Source organism: Cebus imitator, unplaced genomic scaffold (assembly GCF_001604975.1).
Source record: "Cebus imitator isolate Cc_AM_T3 unplaced genomic scaffold, Cebus_imitator-1.0 Scaffold756, whole genome shotgun sequence".
NCBI lineage: Eukaryota > Metazoa > Chordata > Mammalia > Primates > Cebidae > Cebus > Cebus imitator.
Window position 1 is genome coordinate 346,561 of NW_016108071.1, and position 18,289 is coordinate 364,849.

Consider the following 18,289-nt stretch of genomic DNA (forward strand, 5'->3'; position numbering starts at 1 on the left):
TTAGTAGAGACGGGGTTTCACCATGTTGACCAGGATGGTCTCGATCTGTTGACCTCGTGATCCACCCGCCTCGGCCTCCCAAAGTGCTGGGATTACAGGCTTGAGCCACCGCGTCTGGCCGAGAAATTTTTATTCTTAGTTTCGATTTGATGTTGTTTTTGTTTTGTTTTGTTTTGTTTTGTTTTGTTTTGTTTTGTTTTGTTGTTACCCGTGCTGGAGTGCAGTGGCATGATCTCAGCTTACTGCAACCTCTACCTCCCAGGTTCAAACGATCTTCCCACCTCTGCCTCCTGAGTAGCTGGGACTACAGGCATGTGCCACCACATGCAGCTAAATTTTGTAATTTTTGTAGAGACAGAGTTTCTTCATGTTGCCCAGGCTGGTCTCAAACTCCTGGACTCAGGCGCAATCCTCTGGCTTTGGCTTCCCAAACTGCTGGGATTACAGGTGCCTGAGCCACTGTGCTCAGCCTCAATTTGATTTTTAATATAGAATACATTGGCTTCTTTTAATCCTTGTCTGCATAGTGGTTTTACCAGATGTTGGTAGTGAAAGTTATGGATACCTTCAAATATTTTTTATTTAATAAAACTAAAGAAGCTGAACTTTTGTCTTCTTCTTTATGTTGAGAGCCAAACAGAGGAATCTTAAAATTTTTACACTTTGGAAAAAGAGACCACTTTTGGAGGAATTAATTACTCCCCATACCTTTTGTTTATTCTTTAAAAAATAAAAAGTATGCCATTTTTTTGGTGTTATTTAAATAGTACATCATCTTTTTTATGGGGAGCTAGCAAGAATTGGGTTTAATGTGTATTGAATTTGAAAAAAATTATGTCAAAATTTTGATTATTTCAAATTATTTCATGGATTTTGATTTGGGAGATTGTCAGTTACTTGTGTTCTCACTATAATATCTGACTGATTATTTCTGGAATTCAGACATACTGTCATATGCCATTAAAAAAAAATGACCATTTGATTATAGTAGTCCCCCTTATCTGCAATTTGGCTTTCCAAGGTTTCAGTTACCCACGGTCAGCCATGGTTTGGAAATAAGTGAGTGCAGTGCAATGACGTATTTCGTGAAAGAGACCACATTCACATGACTTTTATTATAGTATATAATTATAATTGTTCTGTTTTATTATTAGGTATTATTTGTTAATTTCTTACTGTGCCTAATTTATAAATTAAGCTTTATTATACATATATAAGTGTAGAAAAAAATTTAGGGCTTGGTACTATCCAAGATTTCAGGCATCCACTGGAGATCTTGACATGTGTCCGCTGCAGATAAGGAGGGATTACTAAATAATGAAAAATGTGTATGGTACTGTTTTTTTTTTTTCGTAGTTTTGTTTGCTAGTTTATTTTCTCATTTCTTTTACATGTTGTAGTGCCTTAGACGTCTGTAGACCTCCTCTGTAACATACTCTTTCTCTTAGTCATCTCGTGGTTTTGAATTTCATCTGTAGACTGATGACTCTAAATCTTTCATCTCCATCTAGGAACTATCTTTTAGCTCCATACGTATTTATTCAGCTATCTTCTTGGCATCATCACATGGATGCCTACTAGGTATTTCAAATTCATTATATTCAAAGTTGAACTAATTTTTCTTCCTTAGATGTCCCCAAGCCTTTTTATGCAAACAAATGGTAATACCATGCTTTCAACTGAGTAGTCAACCCTTTTATCTTTCTCTTATACTTTATATCTAACTCGTTAGCAAATCATGTTGGTTCTACCATCAAACTACATCTAGAATCTGGCAAATTCTCATGATCTCTATTATTGCTATCCTGTTTTAAGTCACTATCATCTGTGGCCTAGATTATTGAAATAGACTTCTAACTGATCTGCCGCATCTACCATTCCCTCTCCCCTGCCCCAGTTTAGCCTCCCAGTTTAACAGCCAGAGTTATTTTAAAATTGAAGTTAAATTATGTCGCTGGTGCTCAGGTCCGTCGATAGCTTCCAATCTCAGAGTTAAAGCTGAAGTCTTCACAATGACCCATAATGCCCTATATTCTCAGCCTCCTTGGCGCTCTTCAATCTCGACTACTGCGTATTTGCCTTTCTCACTGTGCTTTAGCTGCTGGCCTCTTTGCTTTTCTTAAACATTCTAGGTACACGCCTGCCTTTGCTCTTAGTTTCCAGTCTCTGGAGTGGTCTTCCTTGGATATTCACAGTTTGTTTTCTCACTTCCTATGTGCTTTGTGCACATGTCACCTTCTCAGGGAGACCTTCTCTGACCACCTTATCACTCTGCTTAAAATTGTAAACCACCGCACCCCCTACCCCCGCCACTGTGTGCACAGCAACTCTCTATCTTCCCTTCATTTTTTATTTTTTTTTTAATAGAGATGGGATTTCACCATGTTGGCCAGGCTGGTCTCAAACTCCTGACCTCAAGCGATCCACCCGCCTCGGCCTCCCAAAGTGCTGGGATTACAGGCGTGAGCCACCGTGCCCGGCCTGTATCTTCCCTTCTGTTTCATTTTTGTCTATAGTAATATGCACTATTTGATATTCTTTATATGTTTTTTATTATTTGTGTGTTGACTGTAACATCAGTGATATATTACCCTCCCATGTTTTGTATCTTTTTTAACAAAATTTAGTTGAAATGGTATGATGCTAACAGTGGTTACCACTGAATGGTAGAGTTATATGTTACTTTTTTTTCTGTTTTTCCATATTTCCTAAAGTTTTGCCAATAGCTATGCATTAATTTGTTAGGAATACAAAAATAAATGTTTTATTAAACAATACGTAACATGATTTCTCATTTTAAAACAATTCAATTAAGCCACATTAATGGGCCATATCCCTTTTTGTGATTGATGAAGTGATTTAAATGCAATGGAAATAAAGGTTTCAGTGTTTTTTCACTTTATACAATTATACTATTTCACATTTAATTGTCTCATTCCTGTAGATCTGAGATCAGCAAAAATACAGGCCAGATAGTAAATATTTGGGCTTTGTATGACATACAAAGTCTGTCACAACTGCTCAGCTCTGTTCTCGTAGTGCAAAAGTAGCCACAGGCAGTGTAAGGTGACTGTGTTCCAATAAAACTATATTTACAGAAACAGGCAACAAGCTGAATTTGATGTGTGGGACATAATTTGTGGACTACTGATATAGAATTTAGATTAAGTATTTTTTTTGTTGTTGTTTTTGTTGAGACAGAGTCTTGCTGTGTAGCGCAGGCTGGAGTGCGGTGGTATGATCTCAGCTCACTGTAACCTCTGCCTCCTGGCTTCAAGTGATTCTCATGTCTTGGCCTCTTGACTAGCTGGGATTACAGACATGTATCCCATGCCCAGCTAATTTTTCTTTATTTTTAATAGAGACGGGATTTTGCCGTATCGACCAGGCTCGTCTCAAATTCCTGACCTTAGATCCGCCTGCCTCAGCCTCCCAAAGTGCTGGGATTACAGGCGTGAGCCACTGAGCCCTGCCAGATTAAGCTTTTTAATGCAGATTTATCAATCTCAGAAATGAAAATATAGTTGACCCCTTGTATCCGTAGATTCTGCATCTGTGGCTTCAACCAGCTGAGGAGCAAAGGTCATTTGAAGAAAAAATAACATTGGTACTGAACAGGAACACATTTTTTCTTTCTTGTCATTATGCCTTAAATAATATATAACAACTAATTACCCCAGCATTTACATTGTATTAGGTATTATTAGTAATCTAGAGATGATTTAAAGTAGATGATTTAAAGTATACAGGAGGATGTACATAGGTTATCTGCAAATACCATACCATTTTATATCAGGGACTTGAGCATCTGCCGATTTTAGTATCCATGGGAGGTCCTGGAAACAATGTCTCAATGATACCAACAGAGGACTATATAGACATGAGTCCTGATTTCTTTACTGCACATCAGTTATTAATGGATAATATTAATGAGTAATTTTTGTTTAAATTCAACTCTATTGTCTTTAGAAGTTCTGTGCCTTCAAACAAGGAAGCTAAGTAAATTACTTCTAATATCTATAATGATCATTTTCTTTTGATTTGCATTCAAAATGTATTTAAATCCTGTACATCTTAATCCTTAATCATCATCTCAATGGAAATGTTTCATTATCTTCATTTGGGATTTTAAAAACTCACTGACATGCAGGAAACTCTTGTCTAATTTTCAGGTTTTTCCTGTGTCAGTTACTCTTTTCCCTTTTCTGTGATTCTTTTCTGAGGATATGTAAAATACTGAAAGTAAGCCTGAGAAGCCCACATGATAAAGGCCATGATTCGTCTGACATAGCTGTAGTCCTCTGTATTGACAACTTAAATATTTTTTTAACTTGATCTACATTTTTCCACAATGATATGGTATGAATAAAGATTTCACCTATTTTACATTATTTATGAAAACAAATGGCTTATATTTAAAAAGGACAAAATTATATATTTCATTGAATGAAACTGGATTTTAAAGTGAAATAAATAATAAAACCCAAATACTTCGATATTAACCTCCCAAGTGTTGTTTTTAGATTTACTTTTAATCCCCTGTGCATCTGAACTATAAAAATTCCACAGTTGTGGCCAGGCACAGTGGCTCAAACCGGTAATCCCAGCACTTTGGGAGGCTGAGGTGGGCCGATTACCTGAGGTTGGGAGTTCAAGACCAGCCGGGCCAACATGGTGAAACCCCGTCTCTACTAACAATACAAAAAATTATCTGGGCATGGTGGCAGGCGCCTGTAATCCCAGTTTCTAGGGAGGCTGAGGCAGGAGAATCGCTTGAATCCGAGATGTGGAGCTTTTGGTGAGCCCAGAACGTCCCATTGTACTCCAGCCTGGGTGACAAAAGTGAAACTCTGTCTCAAAGAAAAAAAAAAAAAACACATTTGTTTCTATAAGTGTATGTATAACACAGCACATTTATAATGTTTTAACTAGTAATGCGCTTGTGAGTTTGTTCTCCACTGAAAGCGCTTAAAAAAGTCTTAAAGTGTAATGTTAAATTTAAAAATAATTATTTTTTATAACGAAAACATTTTATCCTAAATCCAGTTACTTTTTCTATAGGTTTTTTGACATTTAAAATTTTTATAAGGTATTTATGAATCAAGGAAAGTTAAGTAGTCCCTTGAAACAAAAAATTTTAAGTGAATTTATTAAAATTATATTTGTTAAATGACCATAATTTTAAAAGAGCCTGCATTTGACATTAGGCTGAACATGAAAACTTTTTGTTTGAATCAGAATTTTTTTTTTTTTTTTTAAGTTTTGTCCATCAACTAAAGGCACAAACAGATACCTCACTTCTACTGGTGCTGATGGAACAATCTGTTTCTGGCAATGGCATGTAAAAACAATGAAATTTAGGTAAGTTGAGAAATTTTGTGAAAAATTAAGCATATCAATTTTTGTCTATTCCCTTGATTCTTAATAGTTCATGTATTTAAATATGTATATATATTTGTATGTATATGTATATTTGTGTATACATACCCATACCTGCTTCAATAGGTTGTTAAGTGATTTTAGGATAAAGCCTTTATGATATTAATGTTGAAGAGATAATTTATATAGAAAATGTTGGTAGATTTTTATTTGTTTTATTTCTTTGTTAAGAAGATTTCTCACAATGGTAGTAAATAATATGACTTATAAGACTATAGTAATAATACTGATATCATAAAATACATTTGCAAGGTTAAATGCATTTTTAGCGTGATTGATGGGAATAGTACTGACTACATTCCATTTGTTTTTTCTATAATATTGATGCTAAATCGATCAGTTTCCAATAGTGTGCTAATATTCTGGCCCATTAGATAAACATGACGAAAAATAAAAACATCTTATTTTTCTCTTTAGAGATCGCCCGGTGAAATTTACTGAGAGATCCAGACCTGGAGTCCAGATATCTTGTTCATCTTTCAGTTCTGGTATGTATAAAACTAGAATATTTTGAGCATCTCGAATATTAAAATGATCCAGTTGTAAAAATAGATTATGTGATTTATGAAGAAAATAGATACACATTTGAGTGTTAATTGAAGGATACCAAAAGTGTGAACCATGTGTTATGATAGATAAACTTTTTTGGACTCTTAAGCATTGTGTAAGGTTGATTTTTTTTTTCTTTTCTTATTCATAATTTAACACATTTTTATATAATGGTGATTTTTGCTTGCTAAAAATCAGACCACCTATTCTAAATACTCACCAGCCAAAAAGTTTAGTGCTCCCCCTTAGTAAACACAAAAATTCTGCTAAGTTTATTAAAAAAAAAATGTACTATTGCTCCATATTGAAAATACTTCTGCAGTGCTTTTTCTACTGCTAAGAACCCTGCATTAGTTAACCTTTTTTATTTCTTTTTTTGATTGTGGTAAAATATACGGAACTTAAAATTTTATCACTTTAGCCATTTTTAAATGTACACTGTAAGTGTATTCACATTGTCCTGTGTCTGTCATACCATCCATCTCTAGAACTTTTTCATCATCCCAAAAGCAGTTGAGTTTTTACACTGTTCCTGTTCACATCTTTGATGTACCCTGTTCCTGTTCACATCTCATCCATTCCTTTGCTTAAAGCCACAGTAAAGAGAATTGTAGAGAAGTCGTCTTATAAATAACTTTGGAAGATTACGTTTCTAAGTAAAATCTTTGTGAATTCCTCAAGGATGTGTTCTTTAATATTTAAGATTGTAGGCCTGTATTCAGTGTATAGTTTATAGATTTTGTTGGATGAATGATACAATTTTACATTTTCTCTGAATCATTAGCGTTAGCATGTCTCCAATAATTAGAAGACAACCTTGTGTTTCTTGAACCCTTTTTACTAATGAAAGGTAACATACAGCTAAGGAAGTAATGAGAGGATTTTTAAGATTGCTTGGTACTATGTTTTTTGTTTTTTGTTTTTTGCCTTTTTTTTAATCTTCCAGGTGGTATGTTCATTACAACTGGTAGTACTGATCATGTGATTAGAATATATTATTTGGGTTCTGAGGTCCCCGAGAAAATTGCTGAATTAGAGTCACATACGGTAAGAGAAAATCAGAAACGATTGCTTTATTTTTGAACACCCTTGGAAAGTTGATTTTATTTCTTCTTTTCTGATGTGTACGATAGTTTAATATATACAAATCTCAAATTTTGGCTTACTCTTTACTCTTGTCATCACTACTACACATACTATATTTGTAAAAGTATGGGTTAATTATTCTAAAGAATATTTGAATAGCAGTGTCTAAACTATGGTACCTATAAGTTGTCAGATGATTCCATTGTAAAATATTTAAATAAATGATGTGGGAAACAGGAAGTGATTGATTTATTTTCAAAAATTAATAAAATCAAGTGGAAATTTAATGCGACTACTATTAAATTAACTTTTAAGGTGTTCTCTTACATTAAAGTGCTGTCTTATTACGGAGGACATAATAAACGAATATCTATTTAGAAATATTTGTCTCTTGAGATATGGTTTATAAGATTTCCTTATGTGTGGTTTCCTATTATTGCCAGTAAGTATTCCTCATTAGTTAGTACATCGTTTTGGGCCTCATTAATTTTTTTTTTTTTTTAGAAAATTAAAGATTTTCTAACCTCTAATTTATTAAACAAAAAACTACTTCAGTGATGTTTTTGCCTATGAATTTGAGAGAAAGAGCAGTTAGTTCATTTTACAAATGAGTCCATTTTAACCGAAAATCTGTTGTTTTATGTCTTAGGATAAAGTTGTTGCTGTTCAGTTCTGTAACAATGGAGACAGGTAATTATGTAATACATATTTGTGTAAACAGATGTTTGATATATTTTACTACCATTTTTCTCAGATGCAGCTACCTCTATAATAGTTACCTTAATTCTTTCCAGTGATTTAGGTTCAAAGCTTTTACTTGTCTTTGATGACATCCTTAGCTATCACTTCCACAATCTCATCTAAGTAGTAATCATAGCCTATCAGTTCTTCCTTTCTGGGTGCTTCCTTTTTTCTTTATTTTGCTCTATTTCTGTTAGCACCCACGTTAGTCAAGTGTTCCATTATTTGACCTATCCATCTCTGCCAGATTAACATTTTTTTTTTTTTTTTTGAGATGGAATCTTGCTCTGTCGCCCATGCTGGAGTGCAGTGGGGCAATCTCGGCTCACTGCAACCTCCGCCTTTCGGGTTCAAGTGATTCTACCCCCTCAGCCTCCCGAGTAGCTGGGATTACAGGCACGTGCCATCACACTGGGCTAATTTTTTGTATTTTTAGTAGAGACAGGGTTTCACCGTGTTAGCCAGGATGATCTAGATCTCCTGACCTCATGATCTGCCTGCCTCAGCCTCCCAAAGTGCTGGGATTACAGGCGTAAGCCACCATGCCCATTGTTCTTTATAGAAATCTCTAGTGTTTACTCTTCTCTATTTACAGAATAAAATTCAAATGTCATAGCCTGGCATTCAGAACTCTCTACCACATGATTTAGAGCTACATTCTTTTCTGTTATTCTCCATATGAATCCTTAAATCCAGCATAGTTGATGTACCCTGTTTCTAGTCACATCTTATCCATTCCTTTGCTTATACTTTTCATCACATCATTTCTACCAAGAAACGGCACTCCCTACCTTCCCCTAACCTCTTTCTCTCTCCTACTTTCTACCTCTCTCCTTTCCTCTCTTCTCTCTCTCCTTCCTTCTCCCGCCCACTTCTTGACTAGGTCTTATCTTCCTTTTACAGTTCATGCCCTACCTGAAACCTTTCCTGACTGTTCCAGCTTTTAGTTGTCTTGGCTTTGTCTGAACATCTGTATCACTCATTATTCCTGTATCCCCAAAGTCAGAAATTATATGCAGATATCCTTGCACTCTCTAAAATGTCTAATCCCAAAAAGATAATGGCCAAAAAAGGCTCTAGCCTAAAAGTTTACCTTAAATTTTAAAATTGTAATCACCTGGCATAAATTTGGTTCTAATACAGGTTACTTCCCATCTAAAATGCTTGGTACCAGAATTGGATATTTTTTCAGATTTTGGAATATTTGCATATACATAATGAGAGATCCTGGGAGATGGAACCCAGTTCTAAACACAATTCATTTATGCTTCATGTACACCTTATACACATAGCCTGAAAGCAATTTTATACAATATTTTAAATAATTTTGTGTATGAAACAAAGTTTTGACTGTTGGTGACCCATCATAAGAGGCCAGATGTGGAATTTTTGACTTGTGATATCATGCTGACACTAAAGAACTTTGAGATTTTAGATTTTTGAGTTTGGCTACCTCAACTTATATGTTGATAAGGACTTTATATGGATGATCATGTTTTCTTTTTAAATAATTTTTTGACAGCAAATAATTACAATGATGGAGTTGTTCATTTTTGTCAAATTTGAGAGTAGTCAATTTGGTCTACAAAGAGTGATGTCTATATTAGGAATGAGAAAACCACCAAATAAATTTTAAGGTTGACTTGACTGCATTATACTGAGTTAGATGCTTCAACATTAGTGTAGCTACTATTCTTTCATGCTAGAATTTAACTCCGTCTTTTTCCATTAAGGAAAAAATACGTTATTGTGTCTTAATTAATCGTGTGACCAATAAACACATGAGGAGATGTCCAATTTTACTAATAATCAAAGAAATATAAATAAAAGTAACAGTCACTTTTTTTTCTTTCAGAATGACAAGATAATGAAAAATGATAATCCCAATATTGCCAAGGGTTTTGGGAAAATGGACACTTCTACAACTTGTGATGAGATTTTAAATTGTTAAAAAAAACTTTTCAGGGAAACAATTTGGCAGTATGTATCAAAAGCTTTAAAAATATGCCTACTCTGACTCAGCAAAGATATGTATAAGATTGTACAAAGATTATATAGAGATATTCATCACAGCATTATTTATAATGATGAAGATTGGAAACAACAGTTGATCATTAAGGGATTAATTAAATAAATTTTGATACATTCATATAGTTGAACACTTAGTAAAAGTGATAGCAGTTTTGTACTTGTAAACATAGAAATAGATCTACAAAATACAGTTAGGCTAGGGAAAAACATGTTTTTCCTAGCTTTATTTTTTGTAGTGGAAAATACTGAAGTGTTTATGTCTGTATTTTATAAATTCTGAAGATAGAAACTGAAGTGTTAACAATGACAGAAGTATGAGTGAATATGTATTTTCTAATGACATCTTTATTGAAATAATGATTTATATAACATAAAATTCGTTGGATTTTAGTGTATTCATAGAGTTGTGCAACCATCACCACAGTCAATTTTAGAACATTTTTATTGCCCCTGAGAGAAAGCTCATACCCTATCGATGTCAACCTCCAATTCTCCTATCCCTTCACTCCCAGCTCTGGGTGACCATTAATCTACTTTTTGTCTTTATAGATTTGCCTATTCAAGATTACTGTGTCTATCATTCTTTCTTTCTTTTTTTTTTTTTTTTTTTTTTTTTTTTTTTTATTGATGGGCATTTGGTTTTTTTTTTTTTTTTTTCTTATTATGAATAATGCTGCCATGAATACTCATGTACACATTTTTATGTGGACTTATGTTTTTATTACTCTTGGATGTATACCTGGGAGTAGAATTTCTGGGTCATATGATAACTCTACATTTAACATTTTGAAGAACTGCCAAACTGTTTTCCAAAGTGACTGTACCATTTTACATACCCCTCAGTAGTGTGTGAGGGCTAATGTGTTACTTACGTTATCAAAAAAAAAGTAATTTACATTTTTGAGAAAATTAATAAACCTATTTTAACTCTTTCTAGTTTAAGATTTGTTAGTGGAAGTCGAGATGGAACAGCAAGAATTTGGCAGTATCAGCAACAAGAATGGAAGAGTATAGTGCTAGACATGGCTACTAAAATGACTGGGTAAGAATATATATTAGATGTTTATGTGGTTCTCATGATGTATTTTAATTGAGTTATATTTAATAATGAATATAAAATATCTTTTTACATTAATAAATAGTTTTAAGTTAATTGTAGACAGGAAGTTTTCATCTGTAAAGCCTCTAAGCAAATAATCTTTTGCTGTTAATTGACAGACTGGATGACAGGAACATTGCTGTCCTGATATTCTGGTCTGTTGTGACTCAAAGATGTCTGTGCTCTACTGATGCCCAAAGAGCCATTCTCTGCCTTAGTTTCATAGAGGTCATAAAAAAGTATATCTATATTACTTTCTACCTTGAGAGTTGTCCCTATTAAATGTCAGCACATGTTTAACTTTTTCCCTAATTTTCTAAGAATACTTTTATAATATATTATATTGTTAACATTCTTACTCAGCAATATTTATCCACTTAATCAGCATTCAGTTTTATCACCTTCACTGTTGATTAGAAGATACATAATTACCTCTTTGGGACACTACAGTTTCTTTAGGGTGTGGCCCTGAAATCAATTACCCTTGTATTAGTTGAAATATAGAAATGACTTTTTCATCATAGCCACCTATTGATAATGCCATATGCGCTTACATAAAAATGTTACTAAATTTTCTTTTTTTTTTATAAGACCTTATTCATTTAAAAAAAAAATTATAATTAAGGGAATAAAGTGGCAGTTATGTTTTTATATTTTCTGTTAACCAACATAACTTTGAATTTTGCTTTACAAGGTATTTATAGATTTCTTAGTAGCTTCATAATTTTTGGTTCTCAAGGAACTATTTACAAAATTTTTGTCATCTTAGGGTCCTTTTTTCCTCCCCGAAATAAGCTGATGGGTATTGCCTATGCAGATACATGTAATTTTTCTTTCATGAATACTTAGTTTAGGGTTTTTAAATCTAAACAATTGTATAATTCTGGAGAAATCTTGTCATAATTTGCTATTTAACATGCACCTTTGTCAAAAATTTGTAAGATATGAATACTGCAAATTGTTTTGTTTAGCAATAATTTGCCATCTGGAGAAGACAAGATCACTAAACTTAAGGTGACTATGGTGGCCTGGGATCGTTATGATACCACAGTTATTACTGCAGTGAACAATTTTCTTTTGAAAGTGTGGAATTCTATCACAGGACAGCTTCTTCATACATTATCTGTAAGTATTTTATTTTTAGAGCGATTAAAATGGTCAAAAAACTCATTATTTTAAGACACAGGAAATTTAAGTTCCAGTTTATTTTCTATGATATGGTAGACCTTGGAAAAATGATTTTCTGAGAGGCCTCTGTTGATATATCTGTAAAATAGGGATGACACATACTATACCTGCTAAAAGCAAGTATGAAATCTTTCCAAGATATTTTCTAAGTCTAGTAGGTATTCATCTACTATGTTATAGAATATAATGAGGACATATAAGTTATTGTGTTTTTAGCAGGGGTTGACATTTTGTCATTGTTACCATTATAGGGACAGAGCTTAACTTATTTCGACAAGGATATGCTACATAGTCTACCTTTAGTGATTACTTTATGCAAGGAATAGGGGTAAGAAGAAGTAGGAAAGAAAAGGTTTTTTTCCTTTTTCAGAAATGTATTTGTTATTGTAAGAGGCTTCAGTATTTGTGATGTAAAAAGTTGAAAGGATTAATAGCAGAAATCACATGGGTGGTATTGATGTTTTTTAGTTTATCATAATACTGGTTGACTTCAGATTTAAGTTTGAAACCTTATTTTTTGTCTGCTTCAACTATCAATTCATAAGCATTTTAAGGAGATAATGCCGGATGATTGCCCTGTGATTACACAGTACTAAGTCTTAAAGTTCAGATTAGAAACCAATTCTTATGACTCAACTCAGTTGTTTTTGTAGTATATCATGGTGTTTATGTATCAGAGGGATGTAAAGTTCTTTTATTTTGGAAATGCTGTTTGAGCATCAGCTGTGTGCCAAAAGTGGGTTAAGTGTTAGATATAAATGGTAAATTAGACAGAGTCATGTCATGCCAGATTATAGCCTATTAAGAGAAATACTTTAAATCAGATAAGTGTTAAGAAAGAAAAATGCAGGATAGAATGCAAACTTTTAACAGGGTGACCAAATTTGATATGGAAGGCTCAGAGAAAACTTCCTGAAGAAGTGTAGTTTGGGTTAAGTTTTGAAAGATAAGTAGAAATTGCTGAAATCTCAACAAGTGTTACCTCCTTGATTAGGCCTTCCCTGATCAAACAATCCAGGGTAGACTCCTAGTCTTTGTCTTATTATGTCACCTTGCTTTACTTTTATTAATGTTTATCACTATTTGGTATTTTACTATTAAGTTTTCTTCTTTATTTGCTGCCTCTACATGGTAGGGAATCAATAAATATTCGTTAAATATGTGAGGAGGCTGGGAGGTGCCTCTAGGAAGAGGGAATGGAATGTGCAAAGGTCCTGAGGTAGATAGGAGCTGAAAAAAAGCCACAGGGAGCAGAAACAGAGTCTCCCCAGATACAACTGGAAAAGTAGACAGGGGCCATACTATTTAGGATTCTGTAGGCTCTATTGTAAGACCAATAGGAAATCATTAAAGGGTTTAAAGCAAAGGAATGAAATGTGAGGTTCGCTTTTGAAAAATATGTTTTAATTCTGGGCACAGAAGAGACAATAAAGTGGAATGAGCTAAGAGTGACTGCAGGTACATTGTAGGAGTCTGTTAGTAGCCAGGATGAGCCAGGATGATAATTTAGATTTGTGTGATGGTGGTGGAAATAAAAATGTGCTTACTAAATACAAATATGGCAGATGATAAATTTTAAGACATTGCTGACTTTGACCAGCTCTTTTTCCCCACGATCTACTATGCCCTATCCTAAGGCATGTGACCAAAAAAAAAAAATTAAAATCCCCAGCTTCCGCATTTTTGTTTGTTTTTCCCTAACCTACATTGAAGTAGTTATGTTGTTATCATTTGAGTTTAACAAGCTAACTATATTTTTTTGCTGGTTAGGAACCTGAGAAAATATTGGCTATCTCAAATTGATTGTTTTAGCAAGGGATTTTGTTACAGCAAAGAAATAACTTTTTCAGTAGTCACTGGGAAGAGTTTTGTAAATTTGGGGTTGTGATGGTATTTATTGTAAGGGTATTTTTCCTACTAATCTTCACACTATGTTTTGAACCAATTTAAAGTTTTTTTTTTTTTTTTTTTTTAAGCTGTATTTCTGTTCATAATTGTAATATGGTAGGATACTCTATTTATTCCATTTATTTAAATAGCCTGATTTGGGATAAAATGCACTTTTGAGGTTTGCAAGATATGATCTTTTTTTAAGACACTCCTGATATATAATGTGATGGTGTGCTCCTAAGGTAAGTGCAGCTTCAGGTTGTTCTCTATGCTTTTCTAAGACTTGGAGCCTGTTCCTAATCATATATTCTCTAGACAGGAGTTAAGTCCAAGGAAAATCAACAATGATCTTAAAGCAGATGTCTGTAAACTTTTTCTTTATGAGGAATATAAACATATAACATTCATAAACATGTTCTGTGTTACATAAACTATAACATAAACCATTGGTTTTCAAGCTTCTTTTTAGTAGCAAATGTATCTTTCAGATAACATCTTAAATGGTACTCCCAAATATGAAGTAGATATAGAGCAGAGCCACTGTGCTTTATCTTTTCAGTGTATCATGGGGCCTACTAAAATACAGTTTGCATACCAGTGATAGAGAATAGAGTCTTGGATGAAGAACAATGAAAGTTTGTATTTATCACTGTGTCAGAATTGGGTGTTAATGAAAGATTCTGTTTGTCATATTTTCTGTGACCTTTTAATTAGGCTAGTCCTAAATTCTACTTCAGGGGCCTGGTTAATGAGCTGTAATAGTTTAGATTATCTTTATTTTAAAAATAGTTCTGGGTCTTCTGTTTATTGAATTCTTGATAAAAGCAGTTTATAAGGAACAGTAACTGAACTATACTCTTCTTGTAGTATCCATATAGTAAATGCTGTTAAATTTTTCTGCGTGAATTAATTTGAACCAGACAGATAGCACACAGAAGACCTTTTTACCAAGTAAACCAGACATTTGTTGTTGCTTTTTATTTTTAATACTGATTTTTATTGTAGGGACATGATGATGAAGTATTCGTTCTGGAAGCACATCCATTTGATCAAAGGATCATACTTTCAGCAGGTCATGATGGGAACATTTTTATTTGGGACCTTGACCGGGGAACCAAAATTCGGAATTACTTTAACATGGTAAGAGAAAGCTGTATCTAGTTCACATTAGAACCAACTTTTCTTATGTAACAACTTGGTAATTAAAGTATACCTAGTGCAGGGGAACCTCTTGTCATCTGTGTTTAAATTGGTAAAATAATTCAGAGAATAACTCAAGAACTGAGTAAGGCCAGTTGAGCTTTTCAGGATGACTATTCCTAGGTGTTAGCATTTTCCAAATTCTGTTCCCCAGCTCTAAACTACAGATATTCAAATTTAGAGTTAACACCTAGCCAAAATCACAAAAAGATTGATGTTTAAAATGTAATTCTGATTTACGAATTATACAAGTGACTGTAATACTTCTATCTGCCTCTGGTAAACATCATGCGATTTAGTAATCAGAAAGTTGTTTGGCAAACATGGACTGGAGATATGGATACTCTTAAGATACATTTAATACAAGCCATGAAAAAATCTGATGAGCTATCTCTTCTCTCAAAACACCTTTCTATGGTGATGGGAATACTCATATCCTCTTAAGTATAATTCTGACTAAACATTTCTAAATTGTTGGTTGGCCTTGGAGCTTACTTTTATAGGCTTTATATAGACCGAAAACAAAGACAGGTCCTCTCTCTTTTGTTAGTAAAATTGATTGTGTGCTTTAATTTTAGGATGGTTATTTTAAGGCTTTATTGCATTATAACTTAAGATTTGAAGATAATATCTTGAGTTTGCTGAGGTAGTACCTTTGTCATTTTGGTTGTATTTAGTTCTTTTTTAATCTTTACAGTCACTCATTTAGTATTTCAAGAGGTATGTCATTGCTAGCAATGATTGATTTCATCCATTGCAATTTGACTCTCCCTAATTTCTTTCAGAGATTTACTGTTTCAGTAGGGTTCTGGCTGCAGAAGCCAGAGAGTACTTTGGAATGTTGGTGCATCACAGAATGAATCCATGGTATTAGCAAGGAGAAGTTATCACCTATTGATTATTTGAAAATTGCTCTTAAGATTACATGAGACTCCTCTGAATTTCAGATTGAAGGCCAAGGCCATGGTGCGGTGTTTGATTGTAAGTTTTCACCAGATGGAAACCATTTTGCCTGCACAGATTCTCATGGACATTTGCTGCTTTTTGGTTTTGGATGCAGTAAATACTATGAAAAGGTTAGCATATTTAAATTTTGCCGTAGAGTGTAATTTAGGAATGTATCATTCACAAATTTTGTTTAAAGCCTTCCAGTTAATAAGGGGTGTTATGTGTTAATAGATAAGAAATAAAAGAAAATTGTCTTTCTTAGTAAAGTTTCTCAGTTGTGATCTGCACTGCTGGAACATTAGGCTTGGCAGTACAGATCACGATTGAGATAAGTTATAGGGTGATGAAGATATAAAAATTTCTTAGAAAATCCTTTTGCTTTGAACATATTCTCTACTGCCTTCCAGGTATAATAGGAGAGTAATTCTAATACATTGCATTTTCTACTTCTCATGAGTTGGGAATAAACCTCTGGTGACTGAATATGTTTATATTCTTAGGTGGCTATTTTACTATTTTGCTTATTTTTGATCCTGTTAAAATGTTTTGGGAGCTAACTTAATAGGTTCTTTATATTTTAATTAGCTGTGAATTTGAGAAACATTACAGACTCTTAGAGTTGGAAGAGAACTCAAGCATTGAGGCAGCTCAATAATTATATTAATATCAGTTTTGAGTGTCTTTGATGTGATTGATATTTACCCGTTTTACCATGTATATTATACTTCATCTATCTTCACTTGAATAAAAATAAGAAAACCATATGTATAATTTTTACAACTTAAATAAAAATGCCCAATTATATCTACTTGGTTGTTGCTTTACTTCTTCTTATCATAATAGGAGAAATATGATATGTCTAAAAATTAATACAGATTATAGGATTTTGTGCAGAAAAGAAAGTTACCATCTAGGTAATTCCATTCTATTTTACCTGAAGGGAATATATGGCAGCAAAGACTACAAGAGTATGCAATAATTGATTTTAAAAATGAGTGTGCTGTAGGAATAAAAACAAGTATTTACTTATAAATTCCTTGTGGCTGTTGACCCACTACGAATCTGTCATAAAGATTCCAGATCAGATGTTCTTCCACACGGACTATCGTCCTCTTATTCGTGATGCCAATAACTATGTATTGGATGAACAAACCCAACAAGCCCCTCACCTCATGCCTCCTCCATTTTTGGTGGATGTTGATGGAAATCCTCATCCTACAAAATTCCAACGGCTGGTACCAGGGCGGGAAAATTGTAAAGATGAACAACTTATACCACAGCTGGGATATGTGGCTAATGGTATGTTTTCTCTAAAAGCAAATTTAAAACATTTTTCACAATATTATACATTACTACTGTTCTCTATGATGTATACCTCCTGCTAAACTCTGAAGTAGCTTATTAATATGTTTCATCTTCTATTGCTGTTAATTTTCAGTTGCATAAAACTTTTTACCTTAGCAGAGTACTTTTTCATCGTTTATCTCACCTGGACACAAATAAGTGTGTTAGGACAGACACAAGCATATATAAGCTCAAACAGAGAACGTATTGACCTATTTCTTTAGAAAACTTTATATATGTATGAACCTGTTGGTTTCTATAATATTGAGTTGTAGTAAAAGCTTTTATAACTGGTGGAATTCCATTGCTTATAGTATTGGCATTTTAGTTTGAGAGTCCATAGTTAACTGAACTAAGAAGAGGAAACTTTGAAAAACCACAGACTGCCGAGGCACAATGGCTAATGCACTTTTGGAGGCTGAGGCGGGTGGATTACTTGATTGAGGTCAGGCATTCAAGACCAGCCTGGCCAACATGGTGAAACCCCATCTCTACTAAAAATACAGGCTGGGCGTGGTGGCTCACGCCTATAATCCCAGCACTTTGGGAGGCCGAGGCGGGTGGATCACGAGGTCAAAAGATGAGACCATCCTGGTCAACATGATTGAAACCCCGCCTCTACTAAAAATACAATTCGCTGGGCATGGTGGCGCGTGCCTGTAGTCCCAGCTATTCGGGCGGCTGAGGCAGGAGAATTGCTTGAAGCCAGGAGGCGGAGGTTGCGGTGAGCCGAGATCGCGCCATTGCACTCCAGCCTGGGTAACAAGAGCGAAA

The 18,289-nt window shown here is 34.0% G+C and overlaps 1 protein-coding gene across 1 annotated transcript in view; it reads left to right on the forward strand.

The window, feature by feature from the left end:
• Positions 1 to 18,289, forward strand: part of BRWD3 (bromodomain and WD repeat domain containing 3) — a 128,875-nt gene that overhangs the window by 62,523 nt on the left and 48,063 nt on the right. The window contains exons 9-17 of the mRNA XM_017519568.2: positions 5,261 to 5,361; positions 5,857 to 5,927; positions 6,935 to 7,035; positions 7,724 to 7,764; positions 10,784 to 10,888; positions 11,917 to 12,070; positions 15,029 to 15,163; positions 16,171 to 16,299; positions 17,245 to 17,470. Of these exons, the coding sequence (XP_017375057.1) occupies positions 5,261 to 5,361; positions 5,857 to 5,927; positions 6,935 to 7,035; positions 7,724 to 7,764; positions 10,784 to 10,888; positions 11,917 to 12,070; positions 15,029 to 15,163; positions 16,171 to 16,299; positions 17,245 to 17,470 (1,063 nt within the window). The remainder of the gene's footprint in view (positions 1 to 5,260; positions 5,362 to 5,856; positions 5,928 to 6,934; positions 7,036 to 7,723; positions 7,765 to 10,783; positions 10,889 to 11,916; positions 12,071 to 15,028; positions 15,164 to 16,170; positions 16,300 to 17,244; positions 17,471 to 18,289) is intronic.